Source organism: Balaenoptera musculus, chromosome 4 (genome assembly GCF_009873245.2).
Source record: "Balaenoptera musculus isolate JJ_BM4_2016_0621 chromosome 4, mBalMus1.pri.v3, whole genome shotgun sequence".
In the NCBI taxonomy this organism is placed as follows: Eukaryota; Metazoa; Chordata; class Mammalia; order Artiodactyla; family Balaenopteridae; genus Balaenoptera; species Balaenoptera musculus.
The window spans coordinates 141,365,474-141,390,375 of NC_045788.1; the positions used below are offsets into that span (position 1 = coordinate 141,365,474).

The window sequence follows — 24,902 nt, forward strand, 5'->3', positions numbered from 1 at the left end:
TGGAGGGCTCGGGGGCCTGACTGCCCACATCCTTCTCCCCCAGGTAGAGAGGCGCTGCAGGAGCCTTAGCAACAAGGCCAAAAAGAGAAACCAGGGTATTTACTGTGATCAACCCTCTCAGCTGAGGCCCTAACAACCAGGCAGTGAGGAGGAGCAGGGCAGCCAGTCCTTAATCAGTTGGCTCCAGAATGTGCAGAACGGATCTGTGACCAGGAAGAGCTTTGTCTTCAGCCCAGAATTCAGACCTCAGAGCAGAAGTCAAATAAAGTTTATCAAAAGGGGCTGAGCTCTGTGTTTACTCATTTAAAAATTTGTCTTACCTTCCAACTATCATATTTACCTCTGTGCAACTAAGTATCTATCTGTCTATCTATCTATCTATCTATCTATCTATCTATCTATCTATCTATCATCTCTGCCTTTATCATCGATTCATATCTATATCTATCTATCTTTCATTCATTCATTCAGAAAGGTGTCCTGAATGTGGTTGCTTCATATGGGTTGCACTCACTTACATTAATAAAAAGGCATCTTTTTAATTTAAAAAGCATGAAAGATTTGCAGTGGATTTCAGTGGAGAGCTGACCTCTGCAAGGGTCAGGGAGCTAGCCAGCGCTTCCCACCGGAAGCTCTGGGCCCAGCATGCGCAACTCTGCTGGAGGGCCTGGTCATAGGCCATATGATTGCCCATAAGTCAACAGTCCCTGGGCTGTGCTGGAGCAAACTCTCTCAGGGAGCATCATGAACATTGAAATCTCCCAAGCAGCCTCTGCTATCCCAGGATTGATGCCATGCTCCCCTTGAGGCCTGTAATCACCTACATAGTGTAAACACTACATCGGGAGAAGGTCCTGAGCCTACACGGAAACCTACCGTATGAGGGGTGATTGCAGGTGAAAAACATTTTAAAACCACAATAATAGAATTTTAGCATTTTAGAGATAAAGCATCATTTACATTATGTTGCAGAACAATCAATAAAATAGTATTTTACTTCCCCCAATATATTAATATACACATTTGAAGGAGCATAAAGTATGTGAAATAAAATTACAGTAAAAATTCAGGTACAATACACAGTGGCCACAAATGCACTACGTAACTAAGTTTTTCTGGATACTGAAGAAAGACACATACAATTTTCAACAGTACGGATATCAGTTATCCAGGTTACACTTAATTTTGTGTACCCAAAAGCAACACCTTTCCCCCAGAATGTGACCACTTTCTTTACGTTGCATAGACATCATTTGGTGTAGAACATTTTTAGATTTCTGTGCCCAAGTAATGCTTCTATTATGGACTTCTGAAAAAGATCCAAGGGTCTGCTTGTATGTAAGAGCAAATCTTTCCAGGGGGAGTTCTAGAAATATGGCAGGTACTGACTTTCCCAGGGTGAGGGTAGCCCTCGCGGCAGACTGTCCCTGCCCCTTGCCTTGGCAGACATCACTAATCGATCAAGGCACCAGGCTTGCTGAACCTGGACATGGTATGACACGGATTAAGGTAATGACAACTTTACTGATTGATCCAACTCAGCCTGTGACATAAGCCCTAACTGCCCTTCTCCAGGTTAAACCCTTTGTCCTGATGGGGAGGTCTGGCTGGATTCACTTCATCCGTCCTTGCTTGTGTGGGGTATCAGAAAATTTAGCAGGACATGTAAGGCTCCCCCTGCAGAAATTGCTGGACCAGCTGATATCCTTAACGTAGGAAAGGTTGCCTCAGTCTGGGGCTCAGCTCTTCCCATCTTTTCCTTCCCCAGTTCTCCTCCCTGGCCCTGGGGTTGACGCCATAGCCTTGGACCACCTTCTGGGTAATGCTGGCCACAGTGCCCATGCACTGACCCCCACCTGGACCAGGTGGGTGCCCCAGGACCTGTATCACCGAACCACACCTCCTGGAGGCCGAGGCTGAACTGGGGACATTTTCTGACGCAGCGTTGTAGAGCTCTCTATACTGAGAGTTCCACATTTCAGTACCGTGAAGAATTGCAGTAATGCAACTGATATACAAATGAAACAAAAACGGGCTTTTATGGACGGGCCTGGGAACCTAACCCCCGCGTCTATGGGAAAATGCATTTGCAATGCTCAACAATAAGCCGGAGAAAGCCCTGGCACGCCCTGCCTGGGGCTGCCAACACTCCGGATGCAGCGTGTCCCTCGTGGACCGGAGCTCAGAGCTGACGACCTGAGGGAGGGAGCTGGGCTTAGAAACCCTTTCTCCAGGGCTGCAGCAGGACTTTGTAAAGAGAGTGTAAGATTCAAAATCTTTAAGTGGGGATTCCTATGATTCCAAAAGGCAAAAAGCCTTTGGAAGTTGATGTCCTGATAAGGAGGGCACATTTTCGTTCTGGGTCCAGGGTGACGGAAAGAGCACGCCCGGGGCACAGGAAGGCTGATATTGAATCACACTGTTACCCCGCGGCTGCCCTTTCAGCTCTGTTGGAAGAGGACTGCTTGCTGCTTGATAGAATTTTCTCATCTGTTCAGTGATCAAGGCCGGTTCTCACGGGTTCCAGACATTGCACGATGCTTCTGTGGCCCTGTGCACAAGTTGTCCCGTGCTCTAGGTCACCTTGCACACCCTGCTTCACCCGGTCCAGCTGTCCAGACCCAGACCCCATCGTCATCGCCCAGAGACCTGACTGTGGCAAACCCCACCCACATTTGATGGTGACCGCGTGGGGACTTGCAGCACATTAGGTGAAGAGCACCTGCGCAGACCCCAGCCACCCGACCTTCCTGCCCTCAAAGTCCTCTGGCCCGGGGGAGGTACTTGCTAGCTCTGCTTTTACCTTTCCTCTTGGCTCCAGGGTCACAGACAGCCTTCCCCGTGGCCACTGGGATTGTCCCGGCCAAGTGGGCAGGATCCAGGCTGTCCTGGTGAGCGGATTTGAGGTTTGACCAACATGCTTGTGATTTATATCAACTCACAGCCCTCAACCTGTGCATGCATGTGTGTATGTATGTATGTATGTTTGTACGTATCTGGCTATCTATCATCTATCTATTTTTCAATCCCAACTGTGTGAGAGATTCTTATGTGGTTTTCCAGTTTCCACATGCAGAGCGATTCCATGGATAGAGGCGGCTACAAGAACCTGCTGCTCGCCCCTGGGAGCACCTTAGGATCCCTCCTTCCAGGTTGGGAGTAAAAGGCCCTGCCCCCAGCTTTCTTTGTCTTCTTGCTGTGGTGCCAGGAGTTCTTAAGCCATTTCACCTTTGGCACATAGAGAACATACTCCGGACATTTTTTTTGGAATTGCAAATAAGGCAGTTGACTGGGGCTCATGCTTTACTTCTCATTTCTTACCCTGTGGTTCATCAGGAAAAAAACCACCCTCATCCTCATGTCCTCATGGGCCTGAGCCCATACGCCACAATTCTGCCCTCGAGTGAGTGACCTCAGACCACACGGCCACGTGGGACAGGCAGCTGGACAGACTTAGGCCAACAGGCCAGGTTAGGGAAGGAGGAGAGCCACCTCCAGCAGGGGTGCAAAGCTACCAGGGGTGTGAGTGGGGAACTGGCGAAGGGCTGTGAGAAAGATGGGGTGTCAGGGGGCCTCCAGGCCTCCGTCTGCCTGGGCTGCTCGCATGGCTCAGGACGGGCCCTGAGGTGTGGCCATCAGAGTTCCCTTTCCTGGATCCCAGCCAGAGGTCCTGATTCATGAGTCTGGGGCGACCTGGAGGCATTACTGTTTTTCAGCAGCCCCTCCTCCAGGAGATTCTTCTGGGCAGCCTGTTTTGGGCACGACTCACTACATTGTGTGTGGTCACCAGGGCAAGGGACAGGAGGCCTGGTCATTCTGGGTATGAGTAGTGGCGAGGCTGGGGGTTTACGTACCAACGACACAACAGGGAAAGGAGTCCGCAAGCTCACCTCCAGGGCAGAATTCACGACGACGCTATATTCGCAGGGAGCGCGACGTGGGCACAGCTTCTTACAAGAGGCCTCGGAACCCAAGCACATCTGGAGCCCATATCGGGTGAGGGACAGGTGTTCAGGCTGGAGACGTGAAGGGCAGCGTGAGGATGATGGGATGCTGGTGCCTGGCCAGCAGGGGGCCAGCCTGGTGGGGATGAGGTTGACTGAGTAAGATGGGGCCAGAAAGGCCCCAGGGACAGTGGATATCACAGAGCAAACCGCAGGCAGTCCCCGGGTCCACGGGGCCCTCAGCACAGCGCTCATGGCCTTGGTTCCAGGTCTGAATCCTTGCCTGGCATGGTTTCCCCCTTTACTCCCTACCAAGCACTGCTGGCTGACAGCCCAAATAGCGCTTCTAACCTCTTGTGTGGTTAAGAGTTGAAAACTTGGTACAACTGAAATAATAAAGTATCTGCATTGTGTCAAACTCTAAACTGTGCAGCAACTGAGGCATAAAAACAGAAACACCCTCAAGTTTTCCACGTGAGATATTTATCACACAAATCTCAGTGCCCACGTGGGGGCTTGTCTCTAACTAATCACAAACCTTTAGAGAATCCCTCAGGATCCTCCATCAACAGAAGCAGACCAAACCCCAGTGAACCAGTTATGGGAACCATGAGGTCACTTTGTTTTTAAGAGAACAGGGTTTGTAATGTGCACAGCGTGCTATTTTAACTAAATTGCCATGAGCGTCAATTTTAGGACTTTTTGAAAAATAAAGAACATTTTACTCAGATGGTGGGTTGTAACTGGGAGCGTTGACAATCCTCAATGTGGATGGGCCAGTTCAAGGAAAATGGTGAAAATGGTTTTAATCTCTAGACCCTGTGTTGCCCAAGACAGCTACCCCAATAGTTTCGGGGAGGGAAAAATGCCTCCTGATGTCTGGTGACTCAACACGATTTGGGTTATTGCACTGGTGTTGTTACTGCAACATGCACCTCCTGGCTTGGTTCCTGGGGATGCGGTCATAGACTCTACGGCAAACCAACCCAGACATCCAAACTGGTAGGTGAAAGGTGACGAACGCAACAGCCAGTGCGCAGAAGTCAGGAGACGTGTTTCATTTCTTGTCTGTGGAAACGGCTGGTATGTTTAGAGGCCAAACTTCAGAGAATGACCAGAGAAGAGAGTTAGCAGTCAAGGACTTCAAAATAACTCTGACAAATATGTTAAAAAATAGAGTAAAACATAGACAAGTTTGGATGCAAAGAACGAGCGTTTCATTGGAGAATTAGAATCTACAAAAATCATCAAATGGACTTTTTGGAAGTGCAAATAAATATCAGAAATGAAGGTATTTCAGATGGCTTTGACAGCAGACTGAATACAGCTGGACACAAGATTAGTATGTTTGAAGACAGATCAAGAGAAAATATACAAAATGAATCACAGGGAGGAAAAAAACACCCATGAGAATAGCCACATTTAAAAAAAAAACCTGAAAATGCAAAGTGATGGCAAGGATGTGGACCAGCTGGAGCTCTCACATTGCTGGTGGGAATAGAAATTGGTATAAATATGGAAAACTGGTTGGTAATATCTACGCAAGTTAACCGTGTTCGTGTCCCCTAATCTATCAATTTCACTGCTACGTATACTCTCCAGAGAAATGAATATTTATGTCCACCAAGATACATTTACAAAAATGTTGATAGCGTCTTTATTTATAATAGCCCCAAACTGGAAACAACACAAGTGTCCATCAATAGGAATATGGAAAAGTAAACTGTGGCATAAAGGAATGAACTATGTGTACGTACAACATAGGTGAGTTTCAAAAACATAATGTTGAGTGAAAGAAGGAGTACACCTAGTAGTATGTACTATATTCCAATTATACGAATATCAAGAATAAACAAAACTAATCTATTGTGATCGAAGCCAGAATACTGTTTACCTCCAAAGACAAGAATTGATTGGGAAAGGGCACAAGAAACATTTTCATAGGTTGGAAATGTTCTATTTCGTGGTTGGTGAGTATACAGGTGTATAGATATGTGACTACAAGTGAATAGATATGTAAAATTCACCAAGGTTTACATTGAAATTTGTGTTCTTTACTTAAAAAAAGAAAAGAAAAAAATCCTTCTCATAGGAAAAAAAAATTTGCAATTTCTGGAACCAGACCTGACTATTTTGGATATGAGATTGGTACTTTTTTGCTGTGTGACCCCAGGCAAGTTACATAAGCTCTCTGTGCCTTATTTCCCCATTGTGAATAATAATAGTGTCTGGCTCATGGAGTTGTGATGAGGATTAAGTGAATTAATGGCTCTAAATTTCAAAGCACGGTGCTAGGCACCTAGTACGGCCTCCAAGGCTGGTAGTCCTTGTTACCAGGTGACGGCTAAGCTCTTTTCAAGCTCATAGGTCTCAGATACTTCCCCAGCTCACTTTTTCTCCACTTTGCAGCGATAATCACTGGCTAGAACTATCATGATATGATACTATATAAGTTATTCTAGACCTTCTACTAGGAAATACTCCGTTTACTTTTTTTTTTAACATCTTTATTGGAGTATAATTGCTTTACAATGGTGTGTTAGTTTCTGCTTTATAACAAAGTGAATCTGCTATACATATACATATATCCCCATATCTCCTCCCTCTTGCCTCTCCCTCCCACCCTCCCTATCCCATCCCTCTAGGTGGTCACAAAGCACCAAGCTGATCTCCCTGTGCTATGTGACTGCTTCCCACTAGCTATCTATCTCACATTTGGTAGTGTATATATGTCCATGCCACTCTCTCACTTCGTCCCAGCTTACCCTTCCCCCTCCCCGTGTCCTCAAGTCTGTTCTCTACGTCTGCGTCTTTATTCCTGTCCTGCCCCTAGGTTCATCAGAACCACTTTTTTTTTTAGATTCCATATATACGTGTTAGCATACGGTATTTGCTTTTCTCTTTCTAACTTCACTCTGTATGACAGACTCTAGGTCCATCCACCTCACTACAAATAACTCAATTTCATTTCTTTTTATGGCTGAGTAATATTCCATTGCATTCATGTGCCACATCTTCTTTATCCATTCATCTGTCGATGTACAGTTTGTATTTTTTACAGATTTTTTTTCCCTGTAATTGATATGTAGTCTCATAGCGTTGTGGTCGGAAAAGATACTTGATATGATTTCAATTTTCTTAAATTTACCAAGGCTTGATTTGTGACCCAAGATATGATCTATCCTGGAGAATGTTCCATGAGCACTTGAGAAGAAAGTGTATTCTGTTGTTTTTGGATGGAACGTCCTATAAATATCAATTAAGTCCATCTTGTTTAATGTATCATTTAAAGCTTGTGTTTCCTTATTTATTTTCATTTTGGATGATCTGTCCATTGGTGAAAGTAGGGTGTTAAAGTCCCCTACTATGATTGTGTTACTGTCAATTTCCCCTTTTATGGCTGTTAGCATTTGCCTTATGTATTGTGGTGCTCCTGTGTTGGGTGCATAAATATTTACAATTGTTATATCTTCTTCTTGGATTGATCCCTTGATCACTATGTAGTGTCCTTCTTTGTCTCTTGTAATAGTCTCTATTTTAAAGTCTATTTTGTCTGGTATGAGAATTGCTACTCCAGGTTTCTTTACTCCGTTTACTTTTATTATTATCCTGTAGACCTTGATGAATTACAGTTTTTGCTGTAATTGTGTTCAATGTGTGTTATTAAAAATTCCACCATGTTCACAAAGGCAAAATCTATCATCTGACTAAACGTGGGAAGTACCTAGATTTTACACTTGGTCAATCTGTAGACAGACAGGTAGTGGGTGCTTTTTTATGCCAGTAACCTGGGAGGGAGCAAAACTGCCCTTTAGTAACCTCACTCGCTTCCTGTTTTCTACAGTAACAATTACACTGGGCAATATTATTACACATATAATTGCATCATGCCTATTGTATAATAATTCTCCTTGTAGTATGAAATAGAAACTGAATCATGGTTTGGGGTTTGGGGCTTTTCACATGTCTACAGTGGTGACAGCTCAAACCTGCCCTACATAAGGCAGGGGCTTCTTCCCTTTATTAGTTGCAAGATAAATATACTTCACCTCAGAGGGGTCTGTTTTGCAGCAGAAGGGCTCCTTGGGAAGTGTTTATATCTAAGCTGTGGGTAAGTCACTGACAAAATGCATTTTACGAAAAAATGTTTAATATAAATTCATGGAGTAAATGTAACTAACTAGATGTGTATCAGGGAAAATATGTCATGTCTCCTAGTACACGCAGCCAACAGGAATTTGGAATTTAAACTTTGATGTAAAGTGTCTGCGACTTAAGTCAGCCAGTCAACAAATATTGGAGAGCCTCCTAGGAGGCAGGTATCTGCTAGATGTTGGGGACCAGTGAGAAACAGTCAGAGTGACTCCATCCTCTGGATCCAGAGACCAGTGGGGGACAGAACAAATGTGTAAATTCAGATGAGTTAAGAGTCAGCAAAAATATTTTTTTCCAGGTGTATTGAGAAATCATTGATATATAACATTATATTAGTTTAAGGTGAACAAGATAATGATTTGATATAGGTATAGACTGCAATATGATCACCACAATAAGTTTAGTTAACGTCAGTCACCTCGCATAGTTACAGATGCTTTTTCTTGTGATGAGACCTTTTAAGATTTATTCTCTTGTCAATTTTCAAATATACAATACAGTATTATTAACTCTAGTCACCATGCTGTACATTAGATCCCCAGGACTTATTTAACTTACAGCTGGAAGTTTTTACCTTTGTCCACCATATTGATGTCTTCATATTTAATACTGAAATGTGTCATTCTGAGGTTGGTGACAATGTTCCTTTGTACATTTATCCACATATTTTTTCTTTGCAGGATATCCCACACAGCAGTTCATCATAGGAGGCAAAGAAGAATAAAGCCACTTGGCCAGATGGTGAGCAGTGAAAGCAATGGAGGAGGGAGGAGGGAGAAGGGGGGGAGATGGAGGGTCAGGGTCTCAAGATGTGGAAAATGTTAGATGCATACGAAACACCCTCTCTTCTTGGCTCCCAGGCACCTTAACTACCCTATCTTATTTCTATTATTGCTTTTTAATTTTTTGGCCACACTGTGTGGCATATGGGATCTTAGTTCCCCGACCAGGGATTGAACCCGTGCCCCCTGCAGTGGAAGTGTGGAGTCTTAACCACTGTACCGCCAGGGAAATCCCCTTAACTACCCTATCTTATTCAACCACCACAGTGGTACCCTTTTTATTCCCATTTTACCGATGAAGATGAAGGCTTTGAGAGGTTAGGTACCAGCTCAGCACCACAGACAGCCAGTGATGGGGCTGCCATCCCACCCACCGCTGTCTGCCTGCAGATGCCTGGGCGTGGGTGCGCGTGTGCACGCGCACACACACACACACACACTCAGAGTTCTAGGGAGGGGGAAGAGCATCATCCCTGGTCTTCACCTTCTCAAGCTGACAGTTGACAAAGAATGGTCACAAACAGGCCCTTGCCCTGCAGACCAGTTGTCTGGTTCTGGGTGAGCTGAAGCCCTCTCATTCTGGGTCCTCTCCCTGTTCATCACCAAAGCTCCTCCATGCACTTTCTTCCTCCTCACACTCCATGTAAGTCCCCCCACTGCCAGAGTGGCCTCACTCAGGACTGTCCTGCGACTTGAAAAAATTAATGTTTGTACTTTGAGACAGTTGTAGTTGTAAGAAAGAACACAGAGAGATCCCAGGTAGCCTTTACCTTGTTTCCCCCAGTGGTAACACTTGTAACACTGTAGCACAGTTTTATCACAACTGGGATGCTGACCTTGATACAGCCCAGACACAGAACATTCCACGCCCACAGAGATGCCTCCTATGGCCCCCTTATAGTCACATCATCTGTGCTTCCACTCCAGCCCCTCCTTAACCTCTGACAGTCACTAACTTCTTCCCATTTGTATAATTTTGTCATTTCAAGAATCTTACATCAGTGGAACCACACAATGTATAACCTCTTGGGATTGGCTTTTCCATGAGAATTCTCTGGTGATCCATCCAGGTGGTTGCATGTGTCAATAGTTGATTCCTTTTTATGGCTGAGTAATGTTCCATGGTGTGGATGGACCAAACTTGGTTTAACCATTCACCTGTTGAAGGACATCTGGGTTGTTGGCAGGTTTTGGTTATTACACATAAAACTGCTGTAAACATCTGTGTACAGATTTTTGTGTGAATGTAAGTTTTTGTGTCTCTGGGATAAATGTCCAGTAGTGCAATGGCTGGGTCGAATGGTAGTTGAATGCTCAGTTTTTGAAGAAACTACCAGACTGCTTTCCAGAGTGGCTGTATATTTTACGTTCCCACCACCGTAAGGTACTGGTGATCCAGCTTATCTACATACTCCAATTTGGTGGTGTTGCACCATTTTTTATCTTAGCCATTCCTATAGGCGTGTAGTGTCATCTAATTGTGATTTTAACTTGCATTTCTTTGATGGTTAATGATGCTGAACTTCTGTTCATGTGCATATTTGCTGTATGTATATCTTTTTGGGTGAAAAGTCTATTCATGTCTTTTGCCCATTTTCTAATTGGATTGTTTGGGTTTTTTCACTGTTGAGTGTTGAGAGTGCTTTATACATTCTAGATACTAGTTCTTTGTTGGATATGAGGTTTAGACCTATTTTCTCCCAGGCTGTAGCTTGTCTTTTCATCTTTCTAACAGCGTCTTTGTCCAAATCAAGGTTTTTCATATTGATGTAGTTCAATTTACTAATATTTTATTCCATGGATCATGCTTTTGATATTTAAAACCTCCTTGCCTTGCCCTAGATCCCAGATTTTCTCCTACTTTTTTCTGAAAAGGTTTATTGTTTTACATTTAAATCTGTGATCCATTTTGAGTTAATTTTTACATAAGGCATGAGACTTAGACCCAGTTTCTTTTTCTTTCTGCCTATGGATGTCCAGTTGCTTCAGCACTATTTATTGAAAAAGCTGTCCTTCTTCCACTGAAGTGCTTTGAACCTATGTCAAAATCAGCTGGGCATGTCTGTGTGGGTACAGTTCCAGATTTCCTATTCTGCTCCATTGATCTTTGTGTCTCTCCCTTTGCCAATACCAAACAGTCTTGATTCCTGTAGCTATAATTAGTCTTGAAATCAGGTAGAACAATTTCCCCTACTTTATTCTTCTTCCGTAAAAAATGTTTTAACTATTCTAATTCTAAGGCAAAGTCTTTTCCAAAAATTTTAGACTACTCATATTTATGTCTACAAAAAAAATGTTGGGATTTTGATAGGAATTGTATCAAACCTATATATCAATCTGGGAATAACTGACATCTTTACTATGTTAAGTCTTCCAACCCATGAACATGATCTGTCTCTCCATTTTAAAAGATTTTCTTTGATTTCTTCCATTACCATTTTGTAGTTTTTAGTACACAAGCCCTCTACATGTTTTCATTAAGTTTATTCCTAAGTATTTACTTTTGTTTGAACAATTGTAAGTGACACACTATTGTTAATATCGGTGTCCATATGTTCATTGCTAGGATATAGAAATAAAATTTATTTTTGTACATTTATCTTATATCCTGCAAGCTTGCTGGTCTCACTTATTGTTCTAGGGGTGTTTTTGTTGATTCTTTAGAATTTCCTACGAAGACAAGGATGTCATTTGCAGATGGAGACAGTTTTATATTCTCCTTTCCAATCTGTATGCCTTTTACTTCTTTTTTCCTTACCACAGTGGCTAGAACTTCCAGTGCTGTGTTGAATAAGAGTGGTGATTGCATTATTCTTTTTTTTTTTTTTTTAAATTAATTAATTATTTTTATTTTTGGCTGTGTTGAGTCTTCGTTTCTGTGCGAGGGCTTTCTCTAGTTGCGGCAAGCGGGGGCCACTCTTCATCGCTGTGTGCGGGCCTCTCACTATCGTGGCCTCTCTTGTTGCGGAGCACAGGCTCCAGACACGCAGGCTCAGTAATTGTGGCTCACGGGCCCAGTTGCTCCGCGGCATGTGGGATCTTCCCAGACCAGGGCTCGAACCCGTGTCCCCTGCATTAGCAGGCAGATTCTCAACCACTGCGCCACCAGGGAAGCCCTGATTGCATTATTCTTGATCTTAAGGGGAAAGCATTCAGTCTTTCACCATTCATTAGAATGTTAGCTGTAGGTTTCTTATAGATGTCCTTTATCAAGTTAAGGAAGTTGCCCTCTATTCCTCTTTTCCTGATAGACTTTTTTAAAAAAATAATAAATGGGTGTTGAATTTTGCCAAGTGGTTTTTCTTCATCAAATGGCAAGATCATGTGATTTTTCTTCTTTACTCTGTTAATACAATGTACTACATTAAGTGACTTTCAAAAATTGAAGCAGCCTGGTATGCCTAGAATAAACCCCACTTGAGCATATACTTAAGTTTTAAAATATATTGTTGAATTCTACTTTCTAATATTTTGTTAAGGATTTTTGCATCTATATTTATAAGGGATATTGGTCTGTAGTTTTCTTTTTTTCATACTATAATTGTCTGGTGCCAGAGTAATACTAGCCAAATTAAATGAATTGGAAAATATTCCTTCCTAAGCCATCTGGGCCTGGAGAGTTCTTTATTTGGTGTTTTAAAATTATTAATTTAATTTCCTTAATAGTTATAGGGTTATTCAAATAACCTATTTTATGTTCAGTGAATTGTAGTTTTTTGAGGAATTGGTTCATTTCATCTAAGTTGTCAAAACTATGTGTGTAGAGTTATTGATACTCTTCCCTTATTACCCTTTGGATGCCTGTGGGATATGTAATGATATCCCCTGTTCCATCTTTAATATTGGTAATTTGTGTCCTCTCTCTCTCTCTCTTTTTTTTTTTGTCAGTCTTGATAAAGTTTTGTCAATTATATTGATCACTTCTAAGAACCAGCTTTGTGTTTCATTGACTTTCTTTAATGTTCTTCTATTTTTAATTTCATTGATTTCTGCTCTTATCTTTATTATTTTCTTTTGGCTTATTTAGCTCTTTTTTTTTCTACATTTCTGAGGTGGGAGTTTAGATTATTGATTTGAAACTTTCAGATTATTGATTTGAAACTTTTAGATTATTGATTTGAAAAAGTTTCATTTGGATCAGAGAACACACTCTGTATAATTTCAGTTCTTTTATGTTTGTTGAGGTTTGTCTTATGGCCCAGGATAGAGTCTGTCTTGCTATATGTTCTAGGAACATTTGAAAAGAATGTGTATTCTCCTGTTGTTGGGTGGAGTGTTCTATAAATGTTATTGGATCCTCTTGTCCAGTGGTGTTGTTGAGTACTTCTATATACTTGCTGATTTTCTGTCTAGTTGTTCTAGCAATTATTGAGAGAGAGGTGTTGAAATGTCCAACTGTAATTGTCGGTTTATCTATTTCTCTTTTCAGTTCTATCAGTTTTTGCTTCACATATTTTATAGTTGTTTGGTTCATGCATATTTAGAATTGCTATATTTTCATGGTGGATTGGTCATTTTATAATTATATAATGTCCCTTTCTATCTCTGGTAATTTTCTTTGCCTGAAGTCTACTTTATCTGGTATTAATATAGCCATCCCTGATTTCTTTTGATTAATATTTGCACGATACACCATTTCCATCTTTTTACTTTCAAGCTGCTTATAACATTATATTTGAAGTGAATTTCTTATAGATAGTATGTAGTTGGGACATGTTTTTAACACACTCTGCCAATCATTCTGTTTTTTTTTTTTTTTAAAGCAAGCAAATTTTTTTTTATTAAGTATAGTTGGTTTACATAAAGGGAACAATTTTTTTTTTTTTTTTGATGGACATAGTGGTTCTTTTTTATTTATTTATTTATTTTTGGCTGTGTTGGGTCTTCGTTTCTGTGCAAGGGCTTTCTCTGGTTGCGGCAAGCGGGGGCCACTCTTCATCGCGATGCGCAGGCCTCTCACTATCGTGGCCTCTCTTGTTGCGGAGCACAGGCTCCAGATGCGCAGGCTCAGTAGTTGTGGCTCACGGGCCTAGTTGCTCCGCGGCATGTGGGATCTTCCCACACCAGGGCTCGAACCCGTGTCCCCTGCATTAGCAGGCAGATTCTCAACCACTGTGCCACCAGGGAAGCCCCATTCTGTTTTTTTGATTGATGTAGTCTATTTACATTTAATGTAAGTACTAACACGGTACGCTTAGGTATGCATTTAAATTTTTGTTTTCCCTGTGTTCTCCCTTTTTCAATGCCCTGCTTTCTTTCTTATGCTCTCATGTTTATTGTTATCTATATAACTCCTTCTTGGGACTTGAACATTTTTAAAACTTCCATTTTGATTTATCTATAGTGTTTTTGAGTGTACCTCTTTGTATAGCTCTTTTACTGGTTTCTTGGTATTTTATTACATATACATGACTTATCAGTCTACTGGTGTTATAGTTTTATAAGTTTGAGTGCTGTGTAGAAATCTTACCTCCCTTTATATGTATTTACTCTCCTTTGTTTATAATATAATTGTCTTAACTATTTACACACATTTAGAAGCACATCAGAGAGTATTACACTTTTTGCTTTAACCAGCAAACAAAATTTGGAAAATTCAATAGCAGAAGGAAAATCCACCTTACTTACTCATTTTCATTTATAGTGTTCTCTCTTCCTCCTTGATGTGCAAAGTTTCCTTATTTTACCATTTTATTTATGTTTAAAGAACTTCCTTTAACTTTTCTTTTATGGTATGTCTACTGGTGACAAATTCTCTTAGTTTTCCTTCATCTGAGAATGTCTTGATTTCCCCTTCATTCCTGGATATTTTTCCTGGATATAGGAATCTGAGCTGGCAGGTTTTTTTCTTTCAACAGGTGAAAAGTGTTGCGCTAATTCCTTCTGACCTCTATTATTTTTAATGAGAAATCTGCTGTCATTGGAGTGGCTTTTCCCCTCTGGGTAAGATACCATGTCTCTCTCACTGCCTTCAAGACTACTTCTTTGTCTTTAGTTCTCAGAAGTTTGACTATAGTGTGTCTTGTTGTAGATTGCTTTAGGTTATCATGTTTGGAGTTCACCCAACTTCTTGAATCTGTAGGTTTCTGTCTTCTGCCAAATTTAGGAAGTTTTTTGCCATTATTTCTTTGAGTACATTTTCAGCCTCCCAACCCCCTTCTGGGACTGTCAGATCTTCTGTTAGATCTTCTGTTATGGTCCCACAGGTCCCTCAGACTCTGCTCAATTTTTGTACAGCCTATTTTCCCTATGTTATTCAGACTGGGTAATTTATATTGTTCTACTTTCCAATTCATCGATTCTTTCCTTTCTCCCCTCCATTCTGCTGTTGAGCCCATCCACTGAGTTTTTCATTTTGGTTATTGTATTTTTCAGTTCTAAAATTTCCATTTTATTCTTCTTTACATCTTCTATTTCTCTGCTGAGACTTTCTATTTTTTCATTTGTTTCAAGTGTGTTCCCAATTGCTCACTAAAGCATTTTTATGATGGCTGCTTTTAAATCTTTGTTGGGTAATTGTGACATTTTTTCATCTTGGTGTTGGTGTCTATTGATTGGCTTTTATTTTTTTTCATTTAAATTGTGATTCTCTCTCTCTCTTTTTTTTAATGTTTCTGAAAAGATCTTTAGTCCAACAGGGCTCTTTATAGCAGTTAATTTTTTTTTAACATCTTTATTGGAGTATAATTGCTTTACAATGGTGTGTTAGTTTCTGCTTTACAACAAAGTGAATCAGCTATACATATACATATATCCCCATATCTCCTCCCTCTTGCATCTCCCTCCCATCCTCCAAATCCCATCCTTCTAGGTGGTCACAAAGCACTGAGCTGATCTCCCTGTGCTATGCAGCTGCTTCCTACTAGCTGTCTATTTTACATTTGGTAGTGTATATATGTCCATGCCACTCTCTCACTTCGTCCCAGCTTACCCTTCCCCCTCCCCGTGTCCTCAAGTCCATTTTCTACATCTGTCTTTATACCTGTCCTGCCCCGAGGTTCTACAGAACCATTTTTTTTTTTTTTTTTAGATTCCATATATATGTGTTATCATACGGTATTTGCATTTCTCTTTCTGACTTACTTCACTCTGTGTGACAGACTCTAGGTCCATCCACCTCACTACAACTAACTCAATTTTGTTTCTTTTTATGGCTGAGTAATATTCCATTGTATATATGTTCCACATCTTCTTTATCCATTCATCTGTCGATGGACACTTAGGTTGCTTCCATGTCCTGGCTATTGTAAATAGAGCTGCAATGAACATTTTGGTACATGACTCTTTTTGAATTATAGTTTTCTCAGGGTATATGCCCAGTAGTGGGATTTCTGGGTCATATGGTAGTTCTATTTTTAGTTTTTTAAGGAACCTCCATACTGTTCTCCATAGTGGCTGTATCAATTTACATTCCCACCAACAGTGCAAGAGGGTTCCCTTTTCTCCACACCCTCTCCAGCATTTATTGTTTGTAGATTTTTTGATGATGGCCATTTTGACTGGTGTGAGGTGATACCTCATTGTAGTTTTGATTTGCATTTCTGTAATAATTTGTGATGTTGAGCATCCTTTCATGTGTTTGTTGGCCATCTGTATATCTTCTTTGGAGAAATGTCTATTTAGGTCTTCTGCCCATTTTTGGATTGGGTTGTTTTTTTTTTGATATTGATATAGCAGTTAATTTTAGAATTAAAATGAGCAAAAATTCAAAGAGTCATGCTCCAATTATAAATCTCTGTTATCTAAATTGTGATTCCCTTGGGTTTTAGATGATGAATGATTTTTTATGGAAACCTAGATATTTTTGGTATTATGTTACAAGACGCTAGATCTTATTTAAGCCTTCTGTTTTAGCTGGCTTCTTCTGACATCACTAGGGCAGGGGAGGGAGAAGGAGCACTGCCTCATTACTGACAGGTGAGGATAGAAGTCCAGGCTCCCTGTTCAGCCTTTTTTGACATCCAAGGGAGGGACTCCTCGTTACTGCTGGGAAGGGCTGGAGTCCTGGCTCTCCACCTGGTCACCACCCACACCTCCCTGGCTGCGAGAGGTGGACCTCATTACTGCTCCCCACATGCTATCCACTGGCATCATGGCTTGGGGGGTAGTATTGTGTTCTTGTTACTACTGAATGGTGGTGAGAGTCCTAACTCTGCTGGGTCTCCTCAGCCACCACCCCCGTGAGAAGGGGAGGGGCTCCTCATTCCTGCCAGTAGGGGTGTGGTCCAGACTCCCTGTTTGGCCTGCTCTGACACCATTTTAACTGGGGATGGGGCAGGTTTTGGTGCCTCATTACAGCTTGAGGAGGGTGGACATCTAAACTCCCCCTTCATCTTTGCTGGTGTGGGTGGTGTGGGGAGTTTATTGCATGGTATTTGGCTGGAATAGAGCAGTAATTGGCTACCAATTTTCTATAGTGCTAGGCTGCTCCTTTTCTATTCCCGTGGTGAGAGAGGACAGTCTTTTGTGGGGGCTTTTGTTGTTCGTGTCCATTGGCACTTCCAGGTTATTGCTTTCTTCAGCGGAAATTCTGAAGACTATCTATGTGGCAAAAAGAAAACCCGGGACCTCATCATCGTGTGCTTCCTTGGGTCCCAGGGTCCTGACCACCCTGCCTTCTCCTCTCCACCTTTCAGAGTCTCCTTGGGTTTGCTTGGCATAATGTCCAGAGTTTTTAGTTGTGTTGGGGGGAAGAAGAGAGAAAAGCATGTCTACTCCATCTCCCTACTAGCTTGCCTGTGACTTTTAAAAGATTGAACTTGGACTTCTTGTAGCTGCCTCTCTTTTTGAAATAGGTTTGGGTTATTCTCAACAAACGTTTGGCAGCTGTAAAAAAGTGGAAAATGTGCTCAGCTGGAGTCGGGAGAGCTGGGTCCTTGCCTGGGCATCATGGCCCTGGGCAGGTTTCAAACCTTATGCTCCATCTCCTTATTTTCTGTGGCAGGAAATAATTTGCTGAAATAATCTCTGACACTGATTTCCCTGCTCAAGCTATTTTCCCTTCCCCTCCCTTAAAAAGTAGCCAAGACTTTTTTTTTTTAAATTAAATTGATTCTCTCTCACCCTGGGGACTTTTGAGTTGCAGGGCTCTGCCCAGAAGTTTCCAAGCATGCAGAAGATAATCTCCCTAACCAGACTTTTGCTTTCAAAAGCCAGGGCTCAGCAAAGTGACCGCCAGGTCTTCCTGGAGGGGAGGGGATGGGATGGAGCTGGGGCTCTGGAGGGGAGAGGCAGGAGGTAGAGGAAGCATTTTCCAGGCCTGGAGAGGGGAGAGGTGGGTGGGCAGACGCCAGGAGAGCTCAGTTGTCTTGTGGAGGCAAGAGGGCTTCTGCCCGTGGCCAGGATGCTGAGCACACTGGACTTGAGCTGTGGTCTTTGGAGGCGTGGAGAGTCTCTTTGTGTCCCAGGGGGCATGGCCTGTGCTGCATCTGTGGCTTGGGAATCAAATTCACACGTGTTCCGGTGATGGCATCTGCCCTCCGATCCCGCAGGGGTAATGCATGTTACAGCGTTTTTCAAACCATTAGATGGCATCATCCAAAGGATCTGGGTAGGGGTTGCTTTGTAGGATTGAGCACATGGAGTCTGAGAGGGCAGCTTCCCAGAGGACAAGTGGGTGCCCAGTGGCCTGGGGGTTCCAGCTATGTCCCAGCTGGGACCTTTTGTGGGGGATGGGAGGCCTCTGGTAATTTTCCAGGGTCCACCTCTGAGACTTCTCTCCTAATCTTCAGCTTTGAAGGTCATCTCATTGCCAGATGCTATTCCCTCTTCATTTGTCTCCTGCATCTTTCCCACCACTCTGTGTTTCATGCTAACAGAAGAAAGCAGAAATAATCTGTTTGCAATGGTGAACTTGCCTCTTGCTAACCTAGCTTATGAAATACTTACTTGCCTTGTCCTCTCCCTCATTCATCTCAACCTTCCTTCTTACCTTCTGGGCTCTTCCCTCTCTCTCCTTCCACTCTGCGCTGCATTCTCAGCCAATGGCCCCTCCTCTGCCCCCACCTCCGGGCAGGCTGGGGAGGGAGGGGCCCCTCTCTGGAGCTGGGCCGGCGCCCACACGTGATGGAAGCAACTGGGTGGAGACAGAAGCTGGAGGAGTCAGGAGGGCCAGCAAACTAGGGATCAAGCAAACCACAGAGAGGGAAATAACGTTACTTTAAATTACGCCAATTTACAGAGTCCCCATTTAGTGTGTGACTTGACCTCAGGCTGTCACCCTCCCTGACGGACTGTCTCTGCGTCTGTCTGCTCAGCTGCTCCGCTTTCTACCCTTTCCCCGTCAAGGGCTAAGGCACCTATTCTTACCACTTAAGGGTCTTTTTTCTCTCCCTCCCCTCTCTTCCTTCTTTCCTGTATTCCTCCCTCCCTCCCTCCCTCCCTCCCTCCCACCTCCTCTCTCTGTCTTTCTCATTCTCTCTCTCTCTTCCTTTTTAAAAGTGGAGGCAGTGGCTTCTTTGTGAGCAGAGCTAGAAAGGGCCTGATGGCCACTAATTCTCTGCTAACACAAGCAAAGTATCAGAGAAGCCGAGAAGGCAGGGGCCATGACCCGAAGGCAGGTCTCCAGCCCAGATAAGGGCAAGTGTCCCCCAGCGAAGCCTCTGGTACCTGTTGTGTTGTCGTGAGCCTGGGGATATAATAGGGCAGGGTTCCTCCCCACCCCCACACCTCCCAGGAGTCCCCACCATGTCTCCCACCACTGCCAGCCTGGGGAAGGGACTAGCCCCTCTTTATTACTGGCTGTGGCGGCACCAGATTTTGCTTTCATTTGACTGAAAACATTTACTTTCAGAGTCAGAGCTTTGGGTTGGGGTCGACGTGGTGAGAGGAGCTGGGGACGGGGCAGGGGGACCAGGCTTCTGTGGGTTTTTATTTTCCTCTGGGAAATGGTGGGGTACCAGAGAAGTTCCCCTGAGGGAACATTGCAGGGCAGGCACTTTCCACACTGGGGGCTTCATGCACACTGGAAACAGCCAGACTGGGGGACCCAAAGGGATGGGGGTGGGAGGTATCAACCAAATAGCTGATGAGCCAGGACAAAATCCCTTACCAGGCACCGTTCTTGGGGCTGGAGATCCATCAGTGGATGGACATTCCTGCCGGTGTGGAGCTTACATTCTCAAGGGGTATGGTGGGCAGTAAGCACAATCAATAGTAAATTAATTATGTGATATGTGATGCCTAGATTACAAGGGGGCATAGCATTGGGGATGAGGCAGTTTGGGGGGATGCAACTGCAGATATCAAGTCTCTAGGGTGGGACACCTGAAAGGCTGACTCCAAAAGGGCTGGACCGCGGTAAACCAAGAGGCCCCTGTGGCACCAGTTTACCTCTGGCAGGGTCTCCCTTAAACTACACAGCGAGAGTTCCTCTAACGATTTACAAAATACGTTGAGCTCATGGAACAAGTTAAAAACATACCCAATTTAGATAAGAATGTCAGCTTTCCAATCTCTCCCCGTTACTGTCTGACCACACCTGAGGCCTGGTTTCCCCCATCTCGTCCACCCTGGGTTCCCAGCGTTGAGGCCAGATGCCAGTGAAGCAGGTATTTCTGTCTGCTGAAAGGCATGGCTGAAATCGTAGGTCTTGGAAGGAAAACAAAGCTGAGGTTGGTGGAGCTCTGCAGTCGAACAGAAGAAAGTCAGCCGAGCAGGGTCCACTTAGGTTAATCACTTAGGTTAATTCAGAGCTGGCCACCCTGTAATCAAATAAGGCTCAAGGTCAAATTATCGAAAGCCAGATCACCCAGATGTGAAGAAGACTGTGTTCATTAGATTTCTTCCTAGCCAGCTGGGAGCGGGGAGGCCGGAAAGCCATGGGATGTGCCCAAAGGTTCCTCTGGAGGGATCAGAGACCTTTTGTTCTGGACCTCCAGTGCTGGGGCCATCCAAGATGCCAAGCCATGCTCACCCCCTGTGGCCAGCTCCCTGCAGAAGTACACCTGGGTCAATCCACAGACCTGCCGCAAGGCCACCTGGACATCTGATTTACCTGAACCCGCCACCCCTCCCCAGGCACCAAGAGCAGAATCCTTGCACCAGAGACGAAGTCCTCAGGGTGTCCCCTCCATTTCCCAGCCTCGGGGGCTGTATGTCTGGCATAGATAAATTGGACACTCCTTAACATGGGATTTGGGGGATAAAGTGCAAACCAGGCAACTGAAACTACACAATTACAAGGAAAGTGAATTGAGTTGGCTGCTGATTGAGTCCACTGACCTGCTTGCTCCCAGGACATCAGGCAGTTGGTTCTGCAGCATGGAAGCAGGTCCTTACCAACAATTTGAGGGAGCAAATGCTCATTAGCGAGGGGAGGAGTTACCTGGAGTAGGTGCTTGGTTGTGGACCCCAAGTTTCACAGGGGACACTGAGAAAACGAACTCACAGAGAGAAAGGTGAACAGGAAGAAGGGGCGTCTTCTACAGAACAATGTCGGAGGGACCAGGCACGATCTGTCCAGGGAAGCTAAGGCCTGGAGAGAAATATGGCGCCATGATTGAAGAGCTCAAGGCCTGTTGTGTGGAGGCAGGGCTCACTGACACGGTGGAACACAGAGCCCTCGGGGCGACAGGGAGTCCCATTAGGCACAGGGACCGCTCCCGGCAATGACAACTACTTCAAACTGGTACGGGCTGCCCTTTGAGGCAGAAAGTGCTTTCCCACTGGACATTCTCAAGCCCAGCCTGGTCCACCTGCCTGTGATGTCCTGTCGAAATTCCTGTTGGGGTTGGGGTCTGGACTGGGCAGTCCTGTGATGAGGCCCTCTTATGTTTGCCTGCTTGGCACCCACATTGGGCTCTGAGTTCCCCAAAATGGTCTTGAGGAAGCACCCATGTCCCAATCTTTCTGCATGTTTCCATTAGGGCCGGCATTCCCTTTGGCCTGTTTGGTTCCCTGGGATTCAAGCCAGGCCAGTCAGTGTTTGGTTCCCCCTCACTGGGCATCGTGGCTGGTTGCCAGCTGATGAAACCCAGTTCCCTAAAACCAAGTTCCTTTACCAAGTTTAGGATTCATCTCTCTATCCAAAACTTTATCTCCTTTCTGTCCCCTCTGACCTCAAGCCTGGGCTAGCAACACTGGTCACCAGAGTCAGATGCTTAAGGTTACTGTTGCCCATAACATCGTTAACGTACTTAAATTGCTATTACAGATTTGTCATTAATGTAGAAACTCAGGTTGTTTCTCCAGGGCAAGGTGAGCTCACAGACCCCTGAGCCGGGGACCACCTGGGACACCCTGACTCCCAAAACCATGATTCAGAAATGTCACAAGAAGAGGATTCACCCCAGTTTCTTTGTTCTTCCCCTTAAACACATCCCCTAACCCAAAGACCAGGTGGGAGTGGCTCTGAGGCTTGTCTCCCCTTCCCTCGCTCGATGCCCTGCAATTAATGCTGTACTTTCCTTCACCACAACCCAGTGTCAGTAGATTGGCTTTGCTGTGTGGCAGGCGAGTGGACCCGAATTTGGTTTGGTAACACTGATGGGATGCAGGCTTGGAGCTGCCAGGAGGGCCATGGTGACAGCCTCGCGGAGCAGAAAGCCAGCAGATGGAAGGCAGAGCCATGGAGAGAGCTAGAGATCAAGGGATGAAAACCCAGAATGGGTGCTTGGTCCTGGCAGGCCTGAAACCAGTGCACCCTGAGCCTTCCCTTTAGCCATTTGGAGCAGAGTTTTGGTCACTTACAACCAAAAGTTCCAATAGCAATGTCACAGATCCGACCTACTTTACCATTTGCTTATTCTCAGCTTTGGCGCAAGGGGGATAACATTGGTAAGGATTGGAACTGGAGTGCTAGCTATGTGCCTTGCACAGCGCAGAGCACTTGACAGGCACTATTTCCCACGTGGCTGAGATGATTATTACCCCAACGTATAGATGTATAAGTGGGACTCTTTCCATGCCTGTAAGTGGAAAGCCAGCAGCTCAAGCCACGGCAATAAGGACCCACTTTATCACTGTCTGCCCTCTCTGGCTTCATCCTAGGCTCTACGTATTGTCCCCCTGGCTATTCCCAGGAGCCCGGCAAGCATCGCCTTACACTTCTGGTTCCTGACCAACCACTGAACAGATCACATGGTGTAGAACTGGGGGCAAGGGGAGTTCCAGAAGGAAATTCTGAACACATTCCTAGCAGCATGGAGAATGGATATTGGGCAGAGAATAGATGCCAGTGCAACAGGACCACACTGTCACTTGTCCCAGCCACACAGCTGGGCAGTGACCAGCCGGGTTCTCATAGAGAATCTCTCCCCGGCCGTGTTCTGTGTCTTTCTCCCCTGCTTTATGTCCCATCTGCCCCTGGAGCAAGTGGTGGGCTTCAGTGCCGGCCACCAATCCTGGGTCCCAGAGATGAGGCACCTCTGTCTCTGCCTTTTGGCCTAAACTCTCCCAGGGAGGTTTGTGGATTTGAATCCTCTTTCCAGAACACTCAGAGTTTGTTGGCCTCCCTGTTCAGCATGTTTAAGGCACCACACAGCCCCGTGGGCCCAGCATGTAGAGGGTGGCACCTGGAAATGCAGCAGTCAGATTTCCTAACAATAGAATAGAGGTAATGCGTGGACTCTTCAAGTGAACTATGCAGACAAAAGCAGGGCCCTCTCCCCCTTGAAATCATTCATTATACTTCCTTGCCCTCCTTTGATTTGAGGGGAGAATTTGCCTGTGGTCATCAGGCTGTGGTGTGAAGTCCTCCTGCCTGGCATGAAAAGCCGTGCTCTCTTTCTAGGTGAGGAGAAGGACAGGGGCTTTGCTCATCTGAGGGGTAGTGGGGAGGGGCGATCCAGGTGTGCTGGAGGGGAGAAGAGATGCATTCCTACCTGCGGTCCCCACATGCAAACCACTGAATAAAAGCATTAGCCTCTGAGATTGGGAGTAAGGAATGTCTTATCACCATGGTTACCGGGAAATGGTCCCACTTATATATAATAAGGGCTTTAGCAGAGGCCAGGCCATCTGATGCTCCCATCTGGGGCCAAATGACAGGGTGCCTGAAGTGTCACTCCTTCTGAAGTTACATGAACACAGCTCTGGGCCAGGTGCTGGGCCACGTACTGGGAACATCGTGTCTGAAAAAAAAAAAAAAAAGGCTTTTCTCTTTTTGTTGGGGTCGGGGGGTGGGAGCCAGGGGAGGACAGAGGCCTGGGCATCTTCACCTAGTCACCCCTTTGCTACGCAGCACTTGGCTCTGCGTCTGGCACACAGCAATGCTGCATTAATGAGTGAGTGTGCTGCCTCAGTATGGGGGTACCACCCCAGATATGGAGCTGCAGTGGCGGGGGAGGGGGCGTTGGAGCGGCCATCTCTCCTTTAGTTCTCACGCTCCTACGTGGCAGAGAGATGCCCAACAAGGAAAAATGTGCCCCTCCACCCTCCCCCGCCAGACGCCTCCCCTGGCCCCCCCTGGCCCAGCACTGCAGGCTTTGAGGTAGCAGTTCTGGAGGGGGACCCCCACTGACTGACCGCAGGGGGCCCGGGGTCGCTGGCCCAGGCCCCGCGAGTTTCCGAGCTCGGCGCCTCCGGGGCCGGGGCGGACCCTCGGCACCTGCCAGGCCAGGGGCGCGGGCAGCGGGAGGAGCGGGACTGCCTGGAACTGGGGCAGCCGCGCCGCACAGGAGCAAAACAAGAGCACGCGCACCTGCCGGCTCCGCCCCGCCCCTGCGCGCCGGCCAATCGCGGGTCGTGGGCGGGTCCGACGCGGGCGGGTCGTGGGCGGGGCCGGGGCCCCAGCTGCGGCCGGTGCCGGAGCCGGAGCCGGAGCCCGCGTCGGGCGCAGCCGCCGAGCCTGGGGCGAGCGCAGCCTCTTGCCCGCCGCCCGTCCCCGCCGCCCGCAGCCTCGTCCCCGCCGCCGCCGCCCCCGGGGCATGGCCTGTCTGACGGCCGCTTTCTCGGTCGGCACCGCCATGGTGAGTGAGCGCATCCTTCGGCCCCGGGGCTTGGTTCTGTTCTCTAGAAGAATAAGAAACGCACAAAGACCCGCACCCGCACCCTGACACCTGTCCCCCGAGCCCCGGGAGAG

General features: G+C 45.5%; 1 protein-coding gene across 3 annotated transcripts in view; it reads left to right on the forward strand.

Annotated features, from left to right (window-relative positions):
* Positions 1–7,989: 7,989 nt before the first annotated feature.
* The window catches only part of ABCG1 (ATP binding cassette subfamily G member 1), an 82,069-nt gene continuing 65,156 nt past the window's right edge, over positions 7,990–24,902 (forward strand). For 2 of the 3 annotated variants that reach the window (XM_036850705.1, XM_036850706.1), the window contains exon 1: positions 24,645–24,789. In XM_036850705.1, the coding sequence (XP_036706600.1) occupies positions 24,748–24,789 (42 nt within the window). In that variant the 5' untranslated portion in view covers positions 24,645–24,747. Of the gene's footprint in view, positions 8,056–8,779; positions 8,841–24,644; positions 24,790–24,902 lie in introns of those variants that run through there. The other variant, XM_036850707.1, reaches the window with a different exon arrangement.